The sequence below is a fragment of the Poecile atricapillus genome, chromosome 6 (genome assembly GCF_030490865.1).
Source record: "Poecile atricapillus isolate bPoeAtr1 chromosome 6, bPoeAtr1.hap1, whole genome shotgun sequence".
NCBI lineage: Eukaryota > Metazoa > Chordata > Aves > Passeriformes > Paridae > Poecile > Poecile atricapillus.
In genome coordinates, this window is record NC_081254.1 from 29,464,451 (window position 1) to 29,486,773 (window position 22,323).

A 22,323-nucleotide genomic window follows, 5' to 3' on the forward strand; every position below is an offset into this window, starting at 1 on the left:
AATAAGTTTTGCTCCTAGGGTGGGCTAACAAAATGTATTGTGTTTTTGCAGCTACTTCTATCTTTGCCCGAAAAGATGCATGCATCACCTCGCAGTGCACTCAGCTCTGTAAGGTCATTGCCTCGAAAGCAGATCTGGGAGTTGTTAGAAGTACAACACACTGCTGCACCGTTTGACCAACTGCAAAAGTTTATTTTTGAACTCTAATGAGTCTTTGCTCATCTCCTGTCTTAGCACTACCAGTTGTTAAATAATTAATTCCTCTTTGATTGTACCTCTTTATGTGCTTTTATAAACTTATTTGTATTATTTTGTGTTGTATTTTATTTCTACTCAGCATCTTTTTTGTTTCAGAGCACGGAGTTACCAGAAAGAATTAATTTGAGGAACACTTTTCCACCCTTTGTATAGTGCTCATACTGAGGATCTGTGATCTACAGTAATTCTTATTCATTTGGAATATAGTAATTTGTTCCTGTCAGCACAGGGGCTGGTTTGTTGTTTTAAATTGCTGACTTTTGTTTTTGCTGGCATGCTCCCCAATAGAAATTGAACATCTGACAAAAATCTATTTGTATGACAATTCAGTCGAGATAGGTGCTCTGTGTTGCCTAACAGTACAGTTTGGGGTCCCCAAGATAAAAGTTGACTGAATGCCAAGATTCTCATAGAGCTTGTTTGTGCAGATAACAGAGGTAATCCATGTTCCTCAGGTCTGTAAGTGAAACAAAAGAGAAATATGTATGTGCACCCTTCACTTTGAGATAGTGGACTGGTAGTTTCTTCTTAATAACCAAGGGGACAATCCAGCCCCTGAGGAAAACAGGACACTGACACCAGGGATGTTCCTATATGAAATCAGAGTGATTGGGAGTCTTAGAGTGCTTCACCCCTTTAGCAGATAGTAGTATTCTGTGGATCTGGTTTGTGGCTTTGTGGTGATTTCTCTGTTTATGTGGTTTTGTCTGTTTAGTCAGAGTTGATCCATAACACACTGGAGGAGGAAATCCAGCCACTGGGTCTCGACTGTTTTTCCCAGAGTGATAGAAACAAATGTGTCAGCTTTAGTGGCCATCTATGGAAATACTGCTTAGGAAAACATATACTGATTCCTACTGATCCCCTGCAACCATTCTTTCAGGATGTAATAAATGACTGAAATATCCTTTTTTTAATGAGGTGTTTAGATCCAAAATGTGAAATACAAACTAGGAATCCCAATGCTCTAGCAAACACTTTCTGATAGAATACTTTTTAAGGTGCAAGAATTGCTTTTCTTCTTTAAATAAAAATATACTTCTAGTCAGCTGTGTACAACTATGCTTCCCATTTTCCTGCTTCACTGCAGAATCACTTATGTTTTGGAGTTAATACTCAAGTGTCAATCTTGTGATTTACTGCAGGATCCTGTACTATCAGTTATATGCATCTTGTTTTAAGGAAGAAAAAAAAGTATAAGCCATCACCCAACAATGTTCTAAACTTTTTCCATGAGGCCACTACTTGAGAAATCTTTGAATCTGTTGTGATCCTGTCATAAAGGTTGTCACTGTCCTGTAGAACCATAGAGCTGCTCACAGAAGCAGTGGACAGTGGTAATGGACAAATGACACTTGCAGATGACCACTCCTGTTCGTTGTGCAGCGTATGATGCTGTGGGGGATTTGGAAGAGGGAATTTAGGAGAGGACCCAAATATCTGAGCAGAGGGAGGGAACCAGTAGGAAATGGCAAAATGAGTGGTGGGAAAGGGAACAAAATGATGTTTCATCATTCACACTTTGTGCTAGAAAAAGGTAAGTATGATCACACTGGAGGCAGCATGTGATAAGGGGAGGTAGGAAGATACAAACTGTGAAAGGCATAAGATGGAAAATTTTTGAATGATGGGGAAAGAGTGGCAGGTCTAACATCTGAGATTTTGATGGAATAGTTGTTATTGCTCTCTAGCTTTGTGAGAGTTCATTTTTAGGTTGAAATTTTAACCTGAGATTGTTGCATAAATTTGAGTCTGTCTTTGAATTCTCAGGAATCAGAAACTCAGATATGTGCTACACAATGGGATTTTTTTCCCTTTAGTCCCTTATATTCTTTCCACATTGGTTTTACATGTCAGGTTCATGAGTTGGTGTTGAAACTATTATATTTGCCATATGCTATCAAACTTTGTTTGGCTTTGTATCAGATCATCTGTGTTTGATGCTAACAGCTTTGTTATACCAGAAGCTTCTACAGTGTGCCATGCAAGAACAGCTGCTGGGGTGGAGGGACAGATGTTTGGTCAAATGGTACTGGGCTTTTCTTGCACTTCAAAGGAGCTGAACAGAGATATAATACGAATGTATAGTTCTATTTTACTAATATGAATAATTTGAATATTTGCCATAGTTTGTTAGGAGATTGGGAGAGCAACTGACTTGCATGAGCTTAAATTGGAAAGTAATTCATTAGGTAATCTTTCCCTTATTCTGGAATTCACTGTGTAAAGATGAGATCCTCAGGATTAAATTCTTATTGCCAAAATGTGCTCCATGGAAGAGATGTTACAACACTCTGTGATATAAATTAATTGCTTTTGATGCTTTAATTGTTCACGTCTTTCTTTGGAATTTCACTCCAGTTTTTTCAAGTGAAAAGTGGGATAGCTTTTGAGTTTAATCTTTGTCCTAATACTGAGATCTGAACATCTTTCTTGTTGTGCATGACTGCCGTTCTTCAGTTGCTATTTAAATAAAAGAAATATTATTTAAGCAGTAACCACCAAGGTTTATTATTGTGAAGCTCTTAGATATACCTCAAACTCCCTGAACTACTGATCAACAGAAACAGGCAGCATTTACTGAAATGAGAATAATTCCATCCCTGCTCTGTTTCTTAAGATTTCCCCTTATTATCCATTAATGGCCACTATAGGAGGCAGTAGAAGTTCTGGACTAATTGAAGCTTTGACTGAGATAACAGCCTTTATGCAGTCGTACATCAAGTGAGACTTCCCTTAAGGTTCACACTACATTGTCTTGACAGTGAAAATCTAGGCAGCTATAAACAAGATCAATAGAAATGTGTAAGCATTGTTGGTGACAACATAGGAACAGGGACAAAACAGAAATACTCAGTGAATTTTTAGACTTTGGACGTCAGTATTTAGTATGAAATGAGCTACTGCCAGTATTGGTGTTGCTCATTATTCTTCATGTGGTATGCTGGTCCACTTGGAGGCAGAATTCCTGACTGCCACAGGTAATAGGGAAAAAACAAGTTAGATGAGGCTTGCCCATCAGAAAGACACTTGAAATACCAAATATATGTAAATATCAGTACTTCCCATAAGTATACTGCCTTTCCCTTATACTGTATTATTAGACTTAAGACTTGAGCTCTGAAGAAATGAACAAAGTATGGAATGGGTTGGTATTGTTATTTTTCATGTAGATATGTGTATTATAATAATATTTTTTCATTCATTTAGAAATGAATATTTTAATAAGTATTTTCACTGGATGAGGAGACTGAAAAATGGAGAGGCAGTACAAAAAGGAGGAGGACTTTGGTTGATAAATTAGAGGTAGTAGATTTTTGATAAATTAAAGGTAGTGGATTAGTTACTTACTTTTATCTCAGGATGTGTAAAGCAAGAACTGCTCATCATCAGCTTGTGATAAAACTAGAAAATGCCATGTCTGAACATCGGGCTAGTATTTTACCATATTAGCTATTGATTTAACACAGCATGAAACAACTGGTGCTGTCCCAGTAGTGCCTGGTGGGGAGCAGTGAAAGTACAGATTTACTCCCCCATCAATCTGCTGCAAACTTCAAAGCCAAATTGTGGCCACTTAACTACTAAAATTACTAAACTCAGACAATTTTTATCTTTTTCAAGCAAGGCAATATCTCTGTCTATAGTACATATATTCTAGAAGGAAGGAAAGGAATCTCAGCTAAATCACATCAGGGCAAAAATAATAAATTCAGGAAGCAGGAATAGCAAGATCCAAAAATTAGTTTTGATAAGGCTATGTTATACACAAAGTATTTTTCCTCTTCCTTTTCATTAATCAACAGTTTGAGCTAATGTGCTTATAGATCAGAATGTTTGCAGTGAAATACACATAATGAGTACCTTGTGGGTGTATTTGTATGCAAACCACCATAATTACACCATGTCTCTATTTAATTGTTCTTTGCATCAAGCATTATTTTATTTTTATTTAATGGTGAAGTCAGAAATTATCATCTGCTACTCTCATGGAATAGGGTTCTTCACTTGTGATTAATATTCGTAGGGGTCAACTGAAAATTTGTTTTTCTGTATATTATTTTCAGAAATTAAAAAACATGTATCGATATGTGACTGGAAAGATGCTGCTGAGAGAGAGTGTATGTGCTCAGTAAAAAAACGACAGTGTCTAAAAATAGATTTTTATGGACTAAAAGGTATTTTTGGATAGGTTTGTTTAAGTTTCTTTGATTTAAAATAGATCCTATCAGAGTAGCACAGATGTAGTTGGGACAATTCAGCTGCCTTAGAAACATCTCATTCTCCCTGCCCTCATTCTGGATGTCCGAAATGAGATCTGTCTTTATGGCTCCATTTTAGTTTTTACACATGGAGTTCACAGTGGACAAAATGTATAATTTATTAAGAGAACTGAGCTCTGTAGCAAAATTGTACTTTTAATTGGAAAGCCTGAAAAATGCCATCTTTCCTGGGCTTTGCCTACTGTTAGAAATCCAGAGAGTGGGAGAGCTGAAAAAGATGATGGTAGTGTTCAAAAATGGCAACTGGTTCAGCCCAATTACAGGTTTTCATTTACAGTTGCTGATCTCCATAGTGTGAAGCCAGAGAATGTAGGTACAGACTGATGAAGGCAATTAAGTAGCAAATAGAGGAAGGAAGTAAAACTTGGGTGGTTTTTTTTCTGGGAAAGGAAGGAGCTGGTGGAATGTACCAGCAGGTGTCTTGTTCCTGTTAGCAACGGGAACCTGGGCTCCAGATGGAGATACTGGCTGAAACAAAAGTATTTTAATGAACATTTAATGTTTTGGTTTATCTGAGATGTTTATCATCCTTCACCATGAGCTAATTAGTGTGAACTAATTAGTTAGAAAGTCTTGAGCCTCCTTAAGATTTTTTTCCTCCCTGCTTTACTGTGTTTGGGAGAATTCTCTTTAAAAGTTGGCGTTCTTATTAAACTTTCTCCCTTGGAGGAAAATGGCTCCATATTTTCATTTTCTGTTCATCCGTCTGTTGGCCCAACACACTGGAGTTTATCTTCCATCTCCAAGCTTTACAAAACCTTGATGTGAATTACACTTTTACCACGCAGCATAAAGTCTTTGGACCACAGAACAGTCTGAAGTTCGTGATCCTGATGTGTAGTTGCTCCTCGTCCCCTAAATAGCATTAGTTGGATAAATGAAGCTGTGTGGTAAAATAGACATTGTTAAAAAAAGGCACAAAACCAAGCTCATAGTAATAAAAGAAACCACTGAAATATATGATTTAGGTCATTATAGCAAGGAGATGAGTTGACATGACCAATGAAGATTTCATAAAAGAAACATAGGCTTTGTAGTGTGCTTCTAAAAGGCACTAGGAGTTCTCTGTTCCACCATTATCTTTAACAAGTTTCCCTAAAAGGTAGTTTTGCAGAGAAACTTGTAATTCTTATATGTATATTATATTTCACAGACCTGCTGTAGTTAAACCATTCTCAAAATAAGCTTATTTTTGTAGCCTAGTTCAGCTGGTCTTTAAGTTATTCAGATCTCACAGAGACTTCTGTAGAAAAACAGCAGCCCCTATGCTATTAGTGACTGAATTCCAATGCCTCACATGACTTTTTAAAATCTGTTTTAGGGGTGAGAGTCTTCTAGGATTTGACATACTAAATTAATTGTTTTAAGTGATCATATCAATATCCTTAAATATTTCTGCAGGTTAGCCTGAACATGAATTGAGGATCAATTTATCTGTCAAGAATACTGCCTTGATGTTGGCTGTTCCTATTCTTTGCACACAGATGGGTTTTTTTTGAGGCCACAGTCTGGACATGTCTTTTTTCACTTCAGGACCAACTGTGAACCTGTGCTCTAGACAGCAGAATTTTTCTCACTTAGTCCCCAAATTACACCCAAATTAATTGTCAATGTGTTGATCGCTTTGAACCTGCATCAGGTGTGGTCTTTTACCTGCGGTATCTTTATTATGAAACAGTTGTCTGAATTGGGAAGAGGGGGTGTTCCCCCCTCTCCTGCCTTGCTCTTGCCTTTTATTCCAGCACTGATGATAGAAATGGTGGTAGTAAAGAAGTCTCTGCAAGTTACAAAACCTTTGTCACTAAATTAGCCAATATATGTGTGCTATATGTATCAAAGCAGAAGGCACAACAACCACCTTTTAATTTAACAATATAAATTGTCAGACTGGTGTTTAAACAAGTACAGGTTGGTTACAAGGACCAGACTTTTTAGGAGGGTGGATCTGAGAAGGAATGAATTTGTGTGATCTCACACACAATTTAAAGGAATTTCCACTGACTGAATAGAGAAGTTGGTTAACTCAGACAGCTAAGTAGATCTGTAAAGATGGGCTTTGTAATGAAAGATGATAGTTTAATAATGGTCATTTGAAGGAATCCATAGAAGGGGGTTGGATGAAATACTGAAATTAGAGTACTGAAAAGCACATTACAGGAACAGACTGTGAGCTGTGGGTAACAGTGGACAGTGGAATAACTGCAAGTCAGCAGTGCAGAGGTCATGCATCACTGTTGGCATACAGAGATGTTACAGTTAAATTTGCAGATATAGCCAGTCTTCCTTCCTGCAGCAGCTGATGCCTGGCACATTTAGAGATTATGGCACATGAGTAAAAAGGCTGGCAAACTGCTGTGCAGAACAGCCCAGCACTAAAGGCACCTTGGAGAAACTGTATTCTGATCAAAGAATAAAATACTGTGTATGGAGGGACCAAGGTTTGGAATTAGTATGTGGTAATTCAAAGAAGCAAAAATGAGTGGATATAATAAAAAGAAAAATAAAATTGATTTACATGCCAGGCTAAGGGGAGTTATTCCTTGTTATGTTTGGAGAGTACTATTCAAGCCCAAGCATTACTCACTTGAAGTTTTCTATGCTCAGATTTATAACTGTTGTATTGCATTATATTAGGTTTCTTTAGATGTTTCCATAGATTTCCATAGTGGTCATAGTGAATATTTGAGCTTTCTCTAAAAACAGAATGGGGCAAAGGTCAGTTAGTTTCAAGTTTTTGAATTTTGAAAAATCTTTCCATTTCTGGGTTGTTAATTTCTGGTGGAAGTTTGAGTTCAGGTAAATAAAAGCTGCTTTTCGAAATAGAACAGTGTTTTTCACAATAGGAATCATACTCTGTTACTCCATAAATTCACAGAAACAGTGAATTTCAGTTCTCTCTCAGGTGTTTCCTTCCCTGCCCGCAGTAGGTGCGATGTAGCAGTTTAAACATCTGCCTTGTTGGTGACATACATGATCCACTGGTCATGAGTTTGAGGTGGAAGTAGTTTTATGGGCAGAAGCTGCATTTTTCACGGTCAACATAAAATGTGTTGTGTCCTCATGGGGCTTTGCTTGACCTTCCTCCCTGCCCTCACCCCATAATGATACTAAAAATGTGTTTGATGAGGATTATTGAAAAGAAGATTTATGGACCTGTGACATCTATTTAAGATGGGTGATAGTATCTCTGCATTAATTTCACATTAGCACTTGAAGTTTGATTTTTCTCCACTGTTGCAGGGAGCTGTTGACATCTGGCAGAGTGGCAGAAGACAGGGTTTGAGTTGTGTTTCTCTTTCGGAGTTGCCTGCAGCCTCTTCTCTGTGTGTGCTGGGAGGGAGGCAGCGCTGGGGGTGGCTGAGACACTGACTTTTGCCAGCTGATGTGTGCTGTTGATTCTTTCAATCAGAAGTTTCACTGGATTTGTGCAATAGTTTTTATTTACTTTTGGACAGGAATGTTTGGGGGTTTTTTGTTTGGTTTTTTGGTGGTTTTTTTTGTTGTTTTTTTTCAGTTTTCTTAAGGAAATGCTTGGAAGTCCAGCATTGCATCAGGTTGTATATTAGCACAGTCTTCCTGCTTCATGCACCCAATTGCTAAAAACTCAGCTACATAGGAACAGGAAAACAATTTGGAATTGCAGTCTGAAGTGTCTAATCTGTTGTTCCTTAATCACCTTTACAGAGAAATACAGTTTTGAAACTGAAAATGAAGCATAAGTTTTGAAAACTGAAGTTTGAACACAATTTTCCAAATAGAAAAGAAATTCCAATTTCATTTATTTAAGAAAAAATCAGTTTGGGTTTCTATTTCAATATAAGCTTTAAGATTGTTAAATAGGGCCACTTTTCCTCTAAATTTGTTAAACTGTATATTTTCCACTTGTGCTCAGCAAAAAAATACTTAAATACCTATGCCAAAAAGGCAGAGATGAAAGTGTATATTCTGCAGTATTTAGCTGTCCATTTGGGGATCAGGTCACTTTTTTCACCTTGCTTTTAGCAAGAGCAATGGCAGAAGTCACTACTGTCAAAAACCACAAAATCTGATATATTCCCACAAATTATTTCTGGTTATGTTAATCTCAATTATTTATTTACATTTAGAGCAAGGCCAAACTCTGAAACAGATGCCTGGAGATTTTTTAAAAACATTTATATATACTTGGAAATTCTAATAAATTTTGTATGAAACCAGATGTTTGTGGATAAAGCCTTTTTGTTGTTTACACATATTCCACCAGAAAAATCTATTTAATCTATTCTTAAAACATTGAGCCTGAAAAATTGAGAGGTTGGGATAAAAGGATCTGCTGGGTCTTTTGTCTGAAATGCACCTACGTTTGCTCATCTGTTCGGGGCCTGCAGAGCATTAAGGAGGGGGAAAGCTATTCTTTAGTTCATGTATGAAAATGTAAAATACTTTATATCAATTATTTGGCTGATTGCTGGAAGTACGTTGGAGTGAGAGGGCACTGGCTAGTTCTGGCCTTCACTAATGGGAACATTTCAGAATGTGGATGGTAATTAAAGTATAGAATGCGGAAAATTAGGCCAAAATTGAATAGAAATGAATAAGTATGTGTTCTGTTGTGCAGATGTTGGAAATAGATTATTTTGGATACCTCTTTCTATCTACATCTTATTTGGTTACCATGTAAAATTCGGTCATACACCATGTAGATTGTTTCTCTTCCCATTACCTTCTCTGTTTTTATGTTGTGATGTATCTGTATAGGTAGTAATTTAGCAAAATATCCTGTCTGCCAGGTGTGGGAACTAGCTGATTGTATTGTAATACCAGATCATTACTTAATTCATATGCAACCTAGCCTAGCACATGGAAAGCATTATAAATCTATTTACAGTGTGGCTGGTCTGATGATAACATTGTATTAAATTCCCAGGTGAGGCAATTTAAGCAATTGCTTTGCCATGTGTAGGCCATGGAAATTAATTTCTCATATGCTTTAGTAATAGAGGAACTTCATTGGTATGCTCAGATTAGTGATATAGCAGAATTCTTACAGTCTGGTTACGTGTACCCTGCTTCACATGTAGAGTCATACAGGGGGGTGGTACTGCAGATCACAGATCTTAATTAGTTTAAGCTGAGTTAATTCATTTCAATTCTAATTTAGCTGGGCTTGCCTATGAACACATTCAGTTCTATTGGGAAATGTTAAGGCTTGGGTCAAGTAGACAGATTGTTTAAAGCCAAATTGCCAGACAGAACTGAGCAAGTGTATCTGTTTGAACAGGGCTTTAAGGAAATCACCCAATCAGTATGCAAAAATCCTGTTCATAAACCAAGAGAGATCTCCCTGGAATCAGAAATTCTTCCTTGTCAGAAGGTCTGGGTACTGTAGTACATTTAAAACAGCCCCTGAAACTTTCTGAGTGCTGAAGTTCTTGTAGAAAGTAGCTTAACCCTTTTGTATCTCCGTGTTTGGGCACATGCTATGCTCAAATGCAAGCACATTCACTGAGCAAAACCACTTGCGTGCTTAGACTTTTTGTCTAGGTATATACAGGAAAATATAAAATACAAGGAAAACTATATATGACAGAGCTTTGCAGACAAAAAACTGCACACAGAACCTCTTAAACCTATATTGAGCTTCCCAGAAATGCCTTGGATTACAAACTCTGTAAAGCTTCTGTCTTTTCTAGAAACATACATATAAAGTACCAGTAGACAGTGGTAACTGACAACTAAGACTAAAAATGTTGACAATTTCTTGATTTGCCTGGTTAGCTTATGTATAGAAGTCATTAACTATTTATAAAATGCATTATGAATTGGGTTCCTTCAAACTGTAGCAGTGTGTGACATTTCCAGCTCAAACTATCATTCTTGCATTTGGCTAAAGTATATATTTATAAACAGCTGATGGTTATGAACTAAAAAATAAAAAATAAAAGAATAATAACTATTGAGTTCAGACAAGCTGAACTAATCTTGATAGCCATATTTAAAAGTGTTAGCCAATAATAGTTTAATAAAAATAAGAATAGTACTTTAAGATATTGATATTTTGGACAAATCCTGAAAGAATAAATGAACACTTTAGTTCAAAGATCTTTCCTTTTATATTATTGATTCATTTGGTAGTGAAACTGTGATCAAAAGTCGTATCAAATTATTTATTGATTATGGCAAAGAGTTATACCTAATTGTAGCCAAAGCATTATTTCTTTTAATAAAATTTCTGATTTTCAGATCATGACAGATTATTACAATAAAAGAACTATGATAAAAATATAGTTATTAAGTTTAGTGGCAATGATAATAAAGGATTCTAAAGGGTCTCTAAAAATTGTATTACTGTTAACATTTATTTCTTTCCTGTGAAGTATATTCTTTTTCCTTTCTCCCATGCAGGCTCTTAAGAATGAGAATATCATCCAGCTATATCTTTCAAATAAATGATGTGTAATCAAGGACCATTTCAGTCCCTACATATTATTAGGAAGCTTGTTCACTGGAGAACAAGCTCATGAAGCATCATGCTCCTCATCTCAGTCTAATAATGATAAATACATTCAACACTAACAGGATCAATGGGGCTGAGTCATTTTGTGAAATTGTGAGTAACTGTACAGTTGAACTACTAGACCTCAAATGAGGTCTTAAGATTGAATTTTAATCAGAAGAGAAGATTAGATATTTATTGGTATATATTTGTAATTTCCTTCCTTGTTTGATGTGTATCAAATAAAAATAGGAAAATAATGTAATTGAGCAATCTATGCCAATTTGTTGGCTTTTTGGTGAGAAAAGAGAAAAACAAAACCTATCTTCATATGATATTCTTGCATACTGTGGAGTGTTTTAGTCCCCCATAGTGATGAAATGAATAATTTAAACAGGCAGCTCTGATACCACAGCCTGTTTAAAGGTTCTCATTTCCTTTAATGCTGTAGACTACTTTAGCTTGGTTAGTATGAAACTGTGACAGCTGAGATCTCCAAAAGATTTGGCACAATTCACCTCTTGCCGTGGGTCCATGGTCCAAGGCTTTGTCCTTCCTACTTACATCTGTAGCTTTAGGATATGATCTAAATCTGAACACTGGCAAGTGAATCACAAATGTGTAAACATTGTAACAATCATGTTACTGGTAATAAAGTGGAGCTACACAGCATAAAGAGCTAAAATGATTTGCTGTGAGGTGAGCCATACAAGACTTACTTCACTGCTAGGTCCCTTGCACAAAGGGTGACCCACTTCTAAGCCTCTTTGTTACAAAGGTGATGAATTTCCCTGTGCTCAGTAGAATTTCTAGTGGTTTTTTCCTGTGCCTCAGTCCCAAGCACAAGTTTTGGCATGACGGCCCAAGCAGGGAAGGTTTGAGGAGGGATTCAGTTTTTCGGAGCTTCTACTGGTAGTCACTATCATGGCAGGGTGTGAGGGAAGCCCTCAACAATAAAAAAAGGCCCTGCAACTTAGTTTTTGTTACTCTTGGTGGATTTCTTCCTCTGATGAGGTGTAGAAATTACCATAACTACTCTCAAAAAGAAAAAAAAAAATAGACAATATGCTAAAAGTTCAATCCCTCCTTTCATGAAAGTGTGGGAATATTGGCTGAGTAATAGTCAGTTATTGGGCAAACAGAGAAATTGAAAGCTGAGCTGATGTTCTTATTGTGGACTTCCCCATTGCTCCATTGAATCCTTTGCTACCTTGGTAATCATCACACATTTGCTTTCCATTGCTTGGCACTTGATCTAGTTTAGAATCAACATAATTATCAGCTCAAGAGCAAATCTGGTGCTCATAAGCTGTGAATTTGCTTAATATCCTGTCTGTCATAGCAATCCCATGGATGACTGTCTCAGTTTTGTGTTTTGTGTTTCCATGAACTGCTGAAAACCGATGTTTCCTTGTGCTGTTATTTTCTCTCCTTTCTTTCTCTTTAATTTCTGATCCTTTCCTAGCAGCCTTAGCAGCATAGAAAATGCTTGTTAATTTTCTGCATCTTTAAATTGGATCAGATATATCACATGTGTTGTTCAGGTTTGGTTTTTGTTTGTTTTTTTTTAATATGGGAAAAGCTCAGTCTTCCTTTCCTGTCTGGTGACATTGCTGCCATGGCTGTTATGTTGTGTTCTGTGACCTGCTAGCAAGTGTTCTTCAGAAAAATGCATTTGGTTCCTGCACTGGCATTTTTCCACTGCTTCTGCTATTAGTGTGTATTGCCTCACATGTTATGTATCTCAAGCTTCACAGAAGCTGCTTTCATTGCTGCAATGTTGAAGGTGTGACTGCCTTAGAAACACTGTAGTTTTGCCATGCAGATTTGTTAAGGTGCAGCAGTTGAAGAACTTTGTAATAACTTTCACTTGCAGATTTATTTTTTTTTTAATCAAATAGGTATCCATTAGGGGGCTCTCGAGGTTTAAGATGATCAGCCTTGATACCAATGGCTTCGGAGCTTTACTTCCTAACCCTTTTTTCTTTTTGTTTTACAGAAAAGGTCACGAATCGCCTACAGTGATGAGGTGCGGAATGAGCTCCTGGGGGATGACGGGAATTCCTCAGAGAACCAGGTAGGATGCTAATCAAGAAGCCCTAGTGGGTGGCTGGAGGGTGAAGGAGGTCACTGGCACACTGGGCTTCTCAAGCTGCTCCTTAACAGCATTAGCAACAACTCATGTGGAAGTGATACTGTTTAATGCAAAGCTGGGGTCTTAATCAACTTCAAAATGTTTCTTGGAGATCTTACATTTAACCCTTTAACTTGTGATCACTGTCTGCTATCTCAAAAAAAAATCTTTTCTTCTCTTTTCTTTATTATTTAGTACTTAAGAAATAACTTGAAACACGCTGTTTGCCGACAAAGCCAAGGTCTTCACCTCAAACACATGTAAAAGGAATAAAAAAGTACATAATGCAGCTTTGATAATAATGCAGTATAATTAAATCAACACTGGCAGGCAAAACAAATGAAAGTGCGCTCTCAGAATTAGGCAGTATCCCACTCAGTTTCCTTGTGTGATTCCTTCTTTAACCAGATTTTCTCTCCTTGTACCAAAAACACAAGTTGTACTAATAAGAGCGTGCTTTCATAATGCATGTTGTACTAGATGCAGAGTGCTATCCACCTCTTCTAATGAATGAAAGCTTGATAATCCTGAGGCTTTTTTAAAATCTTGTACCCGTACTGTTGTTCTGCGTACTACAGTGAGGATCCTGCTAGACTACTGAAAACTGTAAAGGCAATGCTTTATTCAGGAGACTTTGACCCACCTGTTAATATTTCTTTTTTGGGATGAAACTTGTCTAACACTCTGTCTGAAAGGAGAGTATTTCTTTTCTTTTTGAAATTTATGTTATGAAATTCTTGTATTATTTTGAGTTAGAAGTTAGCTGAAAGTTTTCCTATAGGTCATATTTCTCTTCTGACCAGATAGAATCCAAATTATTTTGCTGATGAAGAAAAAAATTGTTTAAATGTTTACTTAATAAAAGTGTTATTAAATAAGGAAATGAATCAGAACAGTGTTCTCTAATTTTTTTCTATCTTCTATGCCCAGTATAAGCTCAGCTCCACTAAAGACAGAAAAAATAAAGTCTTGGAGACTTACCTGGTGCAAGGACTTTCAAAACACAGACCCCATAACCCTAATCTTGAGGAGTATTTTAAACATGCTCTGTAAGTTTTAAACTCTGTAATAGACTTGAATTCATACATGAATGAAATTAGACACAGAGTACATTATCTGAAGGCATAAGACTGGAGTATAGCAGCTCTGATATCTATGTGAAGACTTAAAGGACATTAATCTTCATATTTATATATGATAGAAAGGGAAGATTCCAAAATTTGAGTAAAATAAAGAGGGGGTTTTGTACCTAAATAATGAATTTTTGGAGATTATTTTTTGGGAGAAGTTTCACAGTCTGTATGTCATGATTGTAAATGCAGTCCTGTGGAAGTGTTAAGGTTCTCATTTTATTTCTCTTAAAGTGCTGCTACTTTTACATTTCAAGAAAAAAAATGTGTGAATTCAGACATAAAAGGGCAATTGTGATAAGAAGCTTTACTTATAACAGAATATCTTATGTGTAGGGATGAGATAAAATATTTTATTTTCACTTTTTAAAGAATGTTTAAATAACTGGTTCATGTGAGCACTTTTTGTGACTGATGATCTTTTTTTCCAAACTTGGTAGAAGAGACATGTTCTCATCTCAAGGAACTAAATGATACCTTCAACCATTCATCAGCTTAGGGCTTTTTCTTCCAAATGACCATTATTTAAATGGAAGAAAATTTTGGCTGCTGAAGGACTCTTGTATAGTTTTTTAGGTAATGAAAATCCTTTTCTATAGCCCAACTTGAAATTAATACCTCTGTACCTTTTAAAGTTCTTAATTCCTTTCTTAAAAAATATAATTAAATAGCAGCATAAGGGAATCACCTGATTTCTTTTAAATATGTGAATGCCACTATTTTTAAAATACATTCTTTATTGTGTTTTTTCAATTATAAATATCACATTCTCTTTTTCTTATTAAATATCTTTATTTATACCTGTACTTATATGCATGTAGCTAGAGATGCAAGCAGTTAGTACAAAAACTTCAGCTGGTATTGAGCTTATTAGAATGTACAGCTTTCAAAATCAAGTGTAAGTTTTGGGTACTTACCAGACACTGAACATGAGATATTGTTGTGTTTAACTCACTAACCCCAGGTCTAATATGCTTTCACTCCTATACATTATTATATCAATAAAAAACTTGGAGTAAATGATGAAAGGATTCTCAGGTATAACTTAAACCCATATAAAATATTTCAAGATGTTTCAAGCGCTTGCTTTCGTTTTGTCTGATGGAAATAAGTATAGGTACATGGACTGATCATGACCCTGTTATTGTAGGATTTTTACTTCTCAATCAGTTTGGATTAATTAGTGAAATTAATTAATTAATTAGTGAAATCAGTTTAACTGAAAAATGGTGGATTTGTTTTCCCCAATTTAGTCACCAACTGTGAAAGGGGAGAGAAAGGATTCCTTTTCTGATAGAGGAGGTGTAGAAAAAAATTTCCAGCTCAGAATTGCTCCTGTACCAAACCACAAATATTGGTAAAATCTGCCAATAGAAATATGGAGTACCTGGGTAGTAAAGGTTGTTACCCAGAGGCAAACCAGAGATATGAGCTGTTGGTCTTTGTTGTCGTGATAAACATTTGCATGATGTTTTTGCTGGAGAGAGAACACAAAAGGAACTTAATGCTTGCTGGCTAGTATGACCATATTAAAAAGCTATAAATAAAACAAGTCACTGCTGGAAAAATTCAGCTCCTCATTCAGCTTCTCTTTTTTTTTAAGTTGAGTTTCAAAGGTACAATTGCAGCAAACCACAGCCAAGTTATAAGCTGTAATGAATAGGATGATAGGTATAAGTTTCCAGTTGTTCTCTCAGGAGGAAAGATTGAAGTACAAAGAACAGATTGGAAAATAGCTAATGGTGATTTGTCTTTTGTCTTCTTCATTTTCCCAACATGCCTCCCAGAAGTAGCAGCCATTGTGTCTAGATGACACTTAGAATAACTTGGAATACAGTTCCCTTATAATGATTATACCAACTTGAAACTGCTTTTACCAGATAGAGCATATAGAAATTTCCTGTAAGAAGTTCTAAGAATTATACAAGTCTGCTGCTGGAAGCTTCTTTTGAAATAAATGCAACTTCTTTTCATGAGACAGGTAGTGATATAGTGCTCCTAATGCACCTAGAGTTCAGTAAAGTAATTGCTTAACATATGTTAATTTCTTCTTAATTTGAATCATGTGAATGTAGTCAGATGAGACACTTAGAGGTTGAAAACCAAGAAATGTCCCTTCTCGCATAAAAAAAAAAAAATCCCACTTTACAAACCCAATTCCAAAAAACTACTGTGTGCTTGGGGTTGTTATTTATTTTTCAAGAGTGGTCTTAAACAGGCTGTTGCTTTCAAGTCTTGTTTGTCATCCTGGCCACCAACATGTAGCAAATCCCTTGAAAGTTTTGAGATTTTTAGTGCAGTAATACACTACCTAAAGTTGTAGCTTCACTTTAATAATAATAGAACTGTTTTATGTAGCAATTCGTATGTTTTTGAGGAAGTATACGTTGGTTAAATCGGAAATCTCTCTCAACTGAAATTATGTGAGGTTCAGTATTATCAACTTTCTTGAGGTGGAACAGTGTTCTTTTCTCTTTTGCAGCTATGCTCATTAGTAAGTTTAAATAAATTCACATTGGTTTAAACTGCTTATCCGTATACCCATACATTCTATATGTGATTGGTGGTGAACAAATATTTTGTGTCTACTTAATTTCTGACTACAAAGTTGTGATAATATTAGATTTGGGCTTGCTGTGCATAAAGTGTGTCAAACTTCAGCTATAGACCAGGGGGTGAAGTTGGTCAATTTAATTCGCCGAGATCTAAAGAAGGTCGGTATCATTTCATATAGCCCTGGCAGAGCAGATCATTACCAGACACAAATCTGTTCGTTACATGCCGAGGGTTTATAGCAAAATAAATAGACTGTCATCATAAGTTCAGAAAATTGTGTGTTCGACCCACGATAATGTGTAAAGGGCGTTTAATAGAGTTCAGCATTTATTCGTTATCTATATGCGGACAGAGACGGCGGTGGCGTTATCAGCTTTTTAAAAAAAATTCGGTAGTTTTCTGTGTCACGTGAGGAGCCTCGCGGCCACACGCGTGCGTGCACACACACACACACTCACACACACACATCCCATCTCGCTCCCTCGCTCTCTGTGGTGCAGTTTTGATTTTAGTCACAGCAGAAGGCTTAGCCACAAGAGATTCCACTGGTTCAAACCAGTGTAAACCAGATTTTTTTTTTTTTTTTTTTTTTAGCCTACAAAGGAACAGATTACCTCTGGTATCGAATTCTGTATTGCAAAAAGAAAAATAAAAAAAAAAGAAAAAAAATAATCTTTGTTTCAAAAATATGCTGATTATCATAACCTAAAATGGTGGCTGCGCACGGCTTAACGCTGTTTACAGTTCAGGAGTGAGCATAATAAAAATAATGTTTTAAAATAGAAATGTAAAGGTAACACATTTTCATCAAGAGCATTGTTAAATGGGGGAAAAAGGCATCTTTTGTTAATTTGAATGAATATCTTTCAGCCAATGTTAAAAAAAACCCCAACCCTCTCCCATTACTTAGCTTAGCTGCAAATCCCATGCAGAGCTTAAATTCAGCCATGCAGCACAAACAAGATAGAACATTTTTGTTTGGGACCTATTGAAAAAACAAATGTGCAGCATTTTAAAACTCTCATTGATTATAGCAGGGTGGCATGCCCGGACGGGCTCTATTGCGGGAGAGTCGTTTTAAACTTTGGCCCTTTAAGTATCATAGTCAACTGAAGAATGGTGGCCTCAGAAAGAAAAGATAGCTATGTGATCAACTCCCAGATCGTCTCTTTCTAAAGAGCCTTAATGTTTGCCTTTTTGGGGAAAAAAGGGGGGGAAGAGCTGGAGAAAGAGACCAATTTATGATAGGCCAAGCACTTGAATTTAAGCGCTGGTTTGGCCGGCAATGCAGTTTTCTTTATACCAAATTCTAGCAAAGTTCCTGTAGCTGGTGCAGAAGAGCTGGCCCAGTTCAAGTCGGGGTGGTGTAGGAGCCCTCCTAATTACATCTCATTAGAGCCTCTTGTCCCTTTTGGTAACGGGGTGAGGCGAACCTTCTGTTTTAGGCGAGCCATATGAAACAATAGAGAATAATGGAGGTTCTTTTGTTTCCTTCATGCTGGTGAGACTTTATTAGTAGTAAACATTCTCAGCTTACACATGTGTTGAAAATTAGTGTTATGAAACTGTAGGTGAAGTATCAGCATAAACTGAGATAATTGTGTAGCTGTTGTAATTTCAGACTGGAATCGGTGAGAGAACTGTAATTTTTTATAAAGGGCCATTCTTGTGTAGATATTTGTTGCGAGTAATTATACATTTTGTTCCAATACAAATAATTTATCTGTCTCTCTAAGGAGCAAGTATATTACAACATAGCTTGATAATCAGGCTGGGGTTTTATTTAATTTTATAGTAAAGCTTCCAGAGCAATATTATTAGTGTTAGTGTTAGATTGTGTTGATTTACAAGCATAAATGAATAAATATAAATTTATATACTATATAAGCATACACCCTCTATGTGTCTATATATATATATACACTGTATAGTGGTCTGGATCAAGAACCTGGAATGGGACATTTCTAAGGAAAATATGTTTCATGTTGTTCCCTATTCCTTTGTCTGTTTTTAAATATGCTATTCACTAAATCATAGTTCTGAGCCATTTAACTAAGCTGCTTCATTTTTTAATCTGGCAAAAACCCTCAGTATGAAGTTCAATAATAAAATTAAATAATATAGTTACAGTAGAACTCAGGTATATAAAAATTGAAATACTGAAATACATGCTATGAAGATGCAGTCATCTATTAATAAGTTAGATCTGCTAGTAAAATAAGAAATCAGCTGTCACAACTAAAATATACAGAAAACATTCTGAAAACTTGTATATACAAAACCACTTCAGCTGTACAATCTTCGAAGAGAGGAATAGTAAACTTGTTTTTTTCTTTATAATATACACTTCTATGAAGTCATTCCCCTTTATTTCATGATGGTGTCTCAGATGTGGTTTAAAAGAGAATTTCACACTATTCTCTTTGTTTAATGTGACAGTGTGAGAAAGTGATCTTTATTCGTTCAAAAAACTCTGCATGTAGTCTATGTTTAGGTTCTTTTAATGTGTTTGTCTGTGATTTTTAAATGCTAAACATGTAAACAGATAAATTGTCAATGTTAATTCTGTATCCTGTCACACAACTGATCTTTCTTTCCTGCCATTTCTTTCCTTTTTATCTTTTTTGTGCGTTCATGTTGCAGTTGATAAAATTACGTGAAGAGGTGAGTACTTTCTTGCTTTTTGTTGTCTAGCTTTCCCTTTAAAGCTGAGTTTCTAAATCTGAAGTAGATCTTTTTGTTCATTGTTGCAGGGAAATCTACACAAAGCAAAAATATTGATTACATTGCTTTAAAATATTCACTGTTGTGCCTCTTTTTCCCTAATAATTGTATACTTACATAGGAATCTCTAGATCAAACCTTAGAAATTAACATTCTTTGATAGTGGAATTTTTTTAAAAGGCACTAGAAAAAGAAGGGTGGAAAAAAACTATTATTTGATCTCTCCAAGAATACCATGATCAAATCAGGTGCAGTAATAATCATGTTTGCATCACAAAATCTTTGATAGGGAAAGTACATTTATACACTGGCATTGAAAGTGAAAGCATTGCTTTGGTATAAACCTTTGCTGAAACATTTTAAAAATGACATGGTATTTCACAGTGTTTTGAGTTTGGTGTGAGGTATTTAAATAGCTTATGCATTACATTGGATATTTTACACCCACTGAAAATACAGTAGAGAGACCTACACACAAATATTTATTATTTATTTGTGATTGCTGTAGATCTGTAGGTGTAACACTAGAGATCAGTATTCCAGAACACCTTTCTTCCAGTTATAAAATGACTCATAAATATTTAGAAAGAAGCCTGTTTTAATGGTCAGATCCTCAAATGTTTCAGTATATTCTCTGAAATTAATCTCTGTTTTTGCTTACTGTTGTAGCAACAATATTAGAATTGCTATTTTTTTATTATTTCCTACTAGCCACTGAAAAGAAGGGCTGAGTAAAGTCAAGTTTACTTACAGGTCATATTTCTGAAGGATTTCATACAGAGAGCTTGGACCGGTGAAGTATTTGAATAAATATATTTAAAAGCACAAGTATTCTAACATCACATATTTGTCTGGTATCTTCTTTGTGGAACATGTGTGCCCAGTAATGTATCAGTAATATATACTGAACTCTGCAGGAGAGGATTTGTAAGTTTTAGAAATGGTGATGACAAAGAATTGTAAAGTAACCATATTAAAGACAATTACAGAGAATTCTTAAAACCAGATAATTTTGTAATACAGATACTTCACTAGTTCCCTGAATGCTTTATTTTCCCCCTCTTCTTATATTAATATGGAAAAGCTACAGAGTAAAAGAGTTAACAAGAAAAAATTAAATAAAATAAACATGTAACCACATGAAAGCCTTCCCACCACTGCTGAGCTCCCCTCCCCAATAGTCCCAGTATTTAAACAGATGACAGTATTGTTGCAAGGGTTTATATAGCCTGATTCCTGAGGTTTTTCAGAAGAACAAGGTTCATTTTCTCATCCCTTTAACAACACCTGCATGTCTGCTCCTGTGCTTTTGCAAAGAGTGCAGTAGGATCATTTTTGTTTACAAACATAAGATTATAGTTTTATAAAGATTCTTGATTTTTAAATTCAGTCTGAAAAAATAGTTATATTTAAAGAGCAAAGCTGCTGCTTATCTGCTTTTCTTTTTGGAATAGCTTTGAAGACAAGTAAGAAAATTCAGGGTGTTATTGCAAAGGCCTGCAACTTGGGAGCTATATTGAACTCAGTCATACCTTTTAGATTTTATAAATCCTCTGTGTCAGCCACCTAAAAAAAATTACATTGCTTCTGGTAATTTTCTTTGGTTTTTTTGCTTTTTCTTGCTAGCCTCCTAACTTACTTTTTCCTCTCTCTGCATATAGTGAAAGCAGCAGAAAATAAACTAAATAAAGGGATTCATTACTTTGTCTCGAACAAAATTATGCAGGTAGAGAGAAAAATAATTTTAAACCGAATTTCTGGCATTCTGTTCTCTGCATGTAAGTACCCACTCTGTGCTGGATAGGTTGTAAATGCAATGGTGTTTTTATACCCAATGCAAAATGCACATTAAAGTTTAAATGAAGGCTAGTGCAGTGACTCAGGCATAATTCTTAACTCGTCACAGAGCGAAACATCAAGGCGTCCCCAATTATAGTTCTCCTAAGGAGGTATGAAGTGATCTTAAAAGAAATTGTGGTTTGCCATACTGTTTGTTAATAAAACCTGTGCTTCCTCTCATTACAAGGCTCTATTCTCGCACACTTGCCGTACACAGGCTTCCATGGAGGCTGTGTCGCTGTGTCTTTTGAGCTCCTGAGATCTCGGTTTGAATCCAGCCCACATGGAATGACTAAATCTCTAGTGATAGCGTGCCACTTTGCAAAACTTCCTTATATAACTCCAGATAGAAGCTATTTCTGAAGCTGCAAGACAGACTGAATCACCTCGCTACCCCCCTCACAGGGTGCAGGGGATACTGTGGGAGAAGGAGTTTAGGAGGGGTGGGAAGCAGTTGAAAGCATCAGCTGCTGCTGTAGGGCATTGATTTCATGTCCAAAGGACAGGGTCCCTCCAAATCCAAACAATGTAAATGACACCACCCTTTATAATAAAATTAGGTTTCATTATAGAATGCCTTGGGTGGAAGGGCTCTGAAATCAAGTTAAGAAACGGCTCTGAGTTAGTGCTAGCACCAAGTTCACAGGGCTTTCGTATTCTAATTGCTCGCAGTAAGACTGAACTGGGATGGTAATTTATTTTATTTAAATGTGTCTTAAATGGTATAGAAAAACATGTAGTCACATGCTAATTCTTTCTGTTGGGTAGCTCTTTCAGCTTGTGATTGAAATCTGATTATTTCCCCCTCTCTCCCTTCACACAGCAGAACAGTGTTTTCATTTCCGTATACAGCCCTCTACATTTGTTCTGTGATCAGTGCTCTACTCCTTGTGCTCACTCCCAGCCTTTGGTGGTTTTTTAAGT

General features: G+C 36.1%; 1 protein-coding gene across 4 annotated transcripts in view; it reads left to right on the forward strand.

Annotated features, from left to right (window-relative positions):
- The window catches only part of VTI1A (vesicle transport through interaction with t-SNAREs 1A), a 259,458-nt gene that overhangs the window by 37,600 nt on the left and 199,535 nt on the right, over nt 1-22,323 (forward strand). For 2 of the 4 annotated variants that reach the window (XM_058840806.1, XM_058840804.1), the window contains exons 4-5: nt 13,016-13,093; nt 19,480-19,500. In XM_058840806.1, the coding sequence (XP_058696789.1) occupies nt 13,016-13,093; nt 19,480-19,500 (99 nt within the window). The remainder of the gene's footprint in view (nt 1-13,015; nt 13,094-19,479; nt 19,501-22,323) is intronic. The other 2 variants (XM_058840807.1, XM_058840805.1) reach the window with 1 other exon arrangement.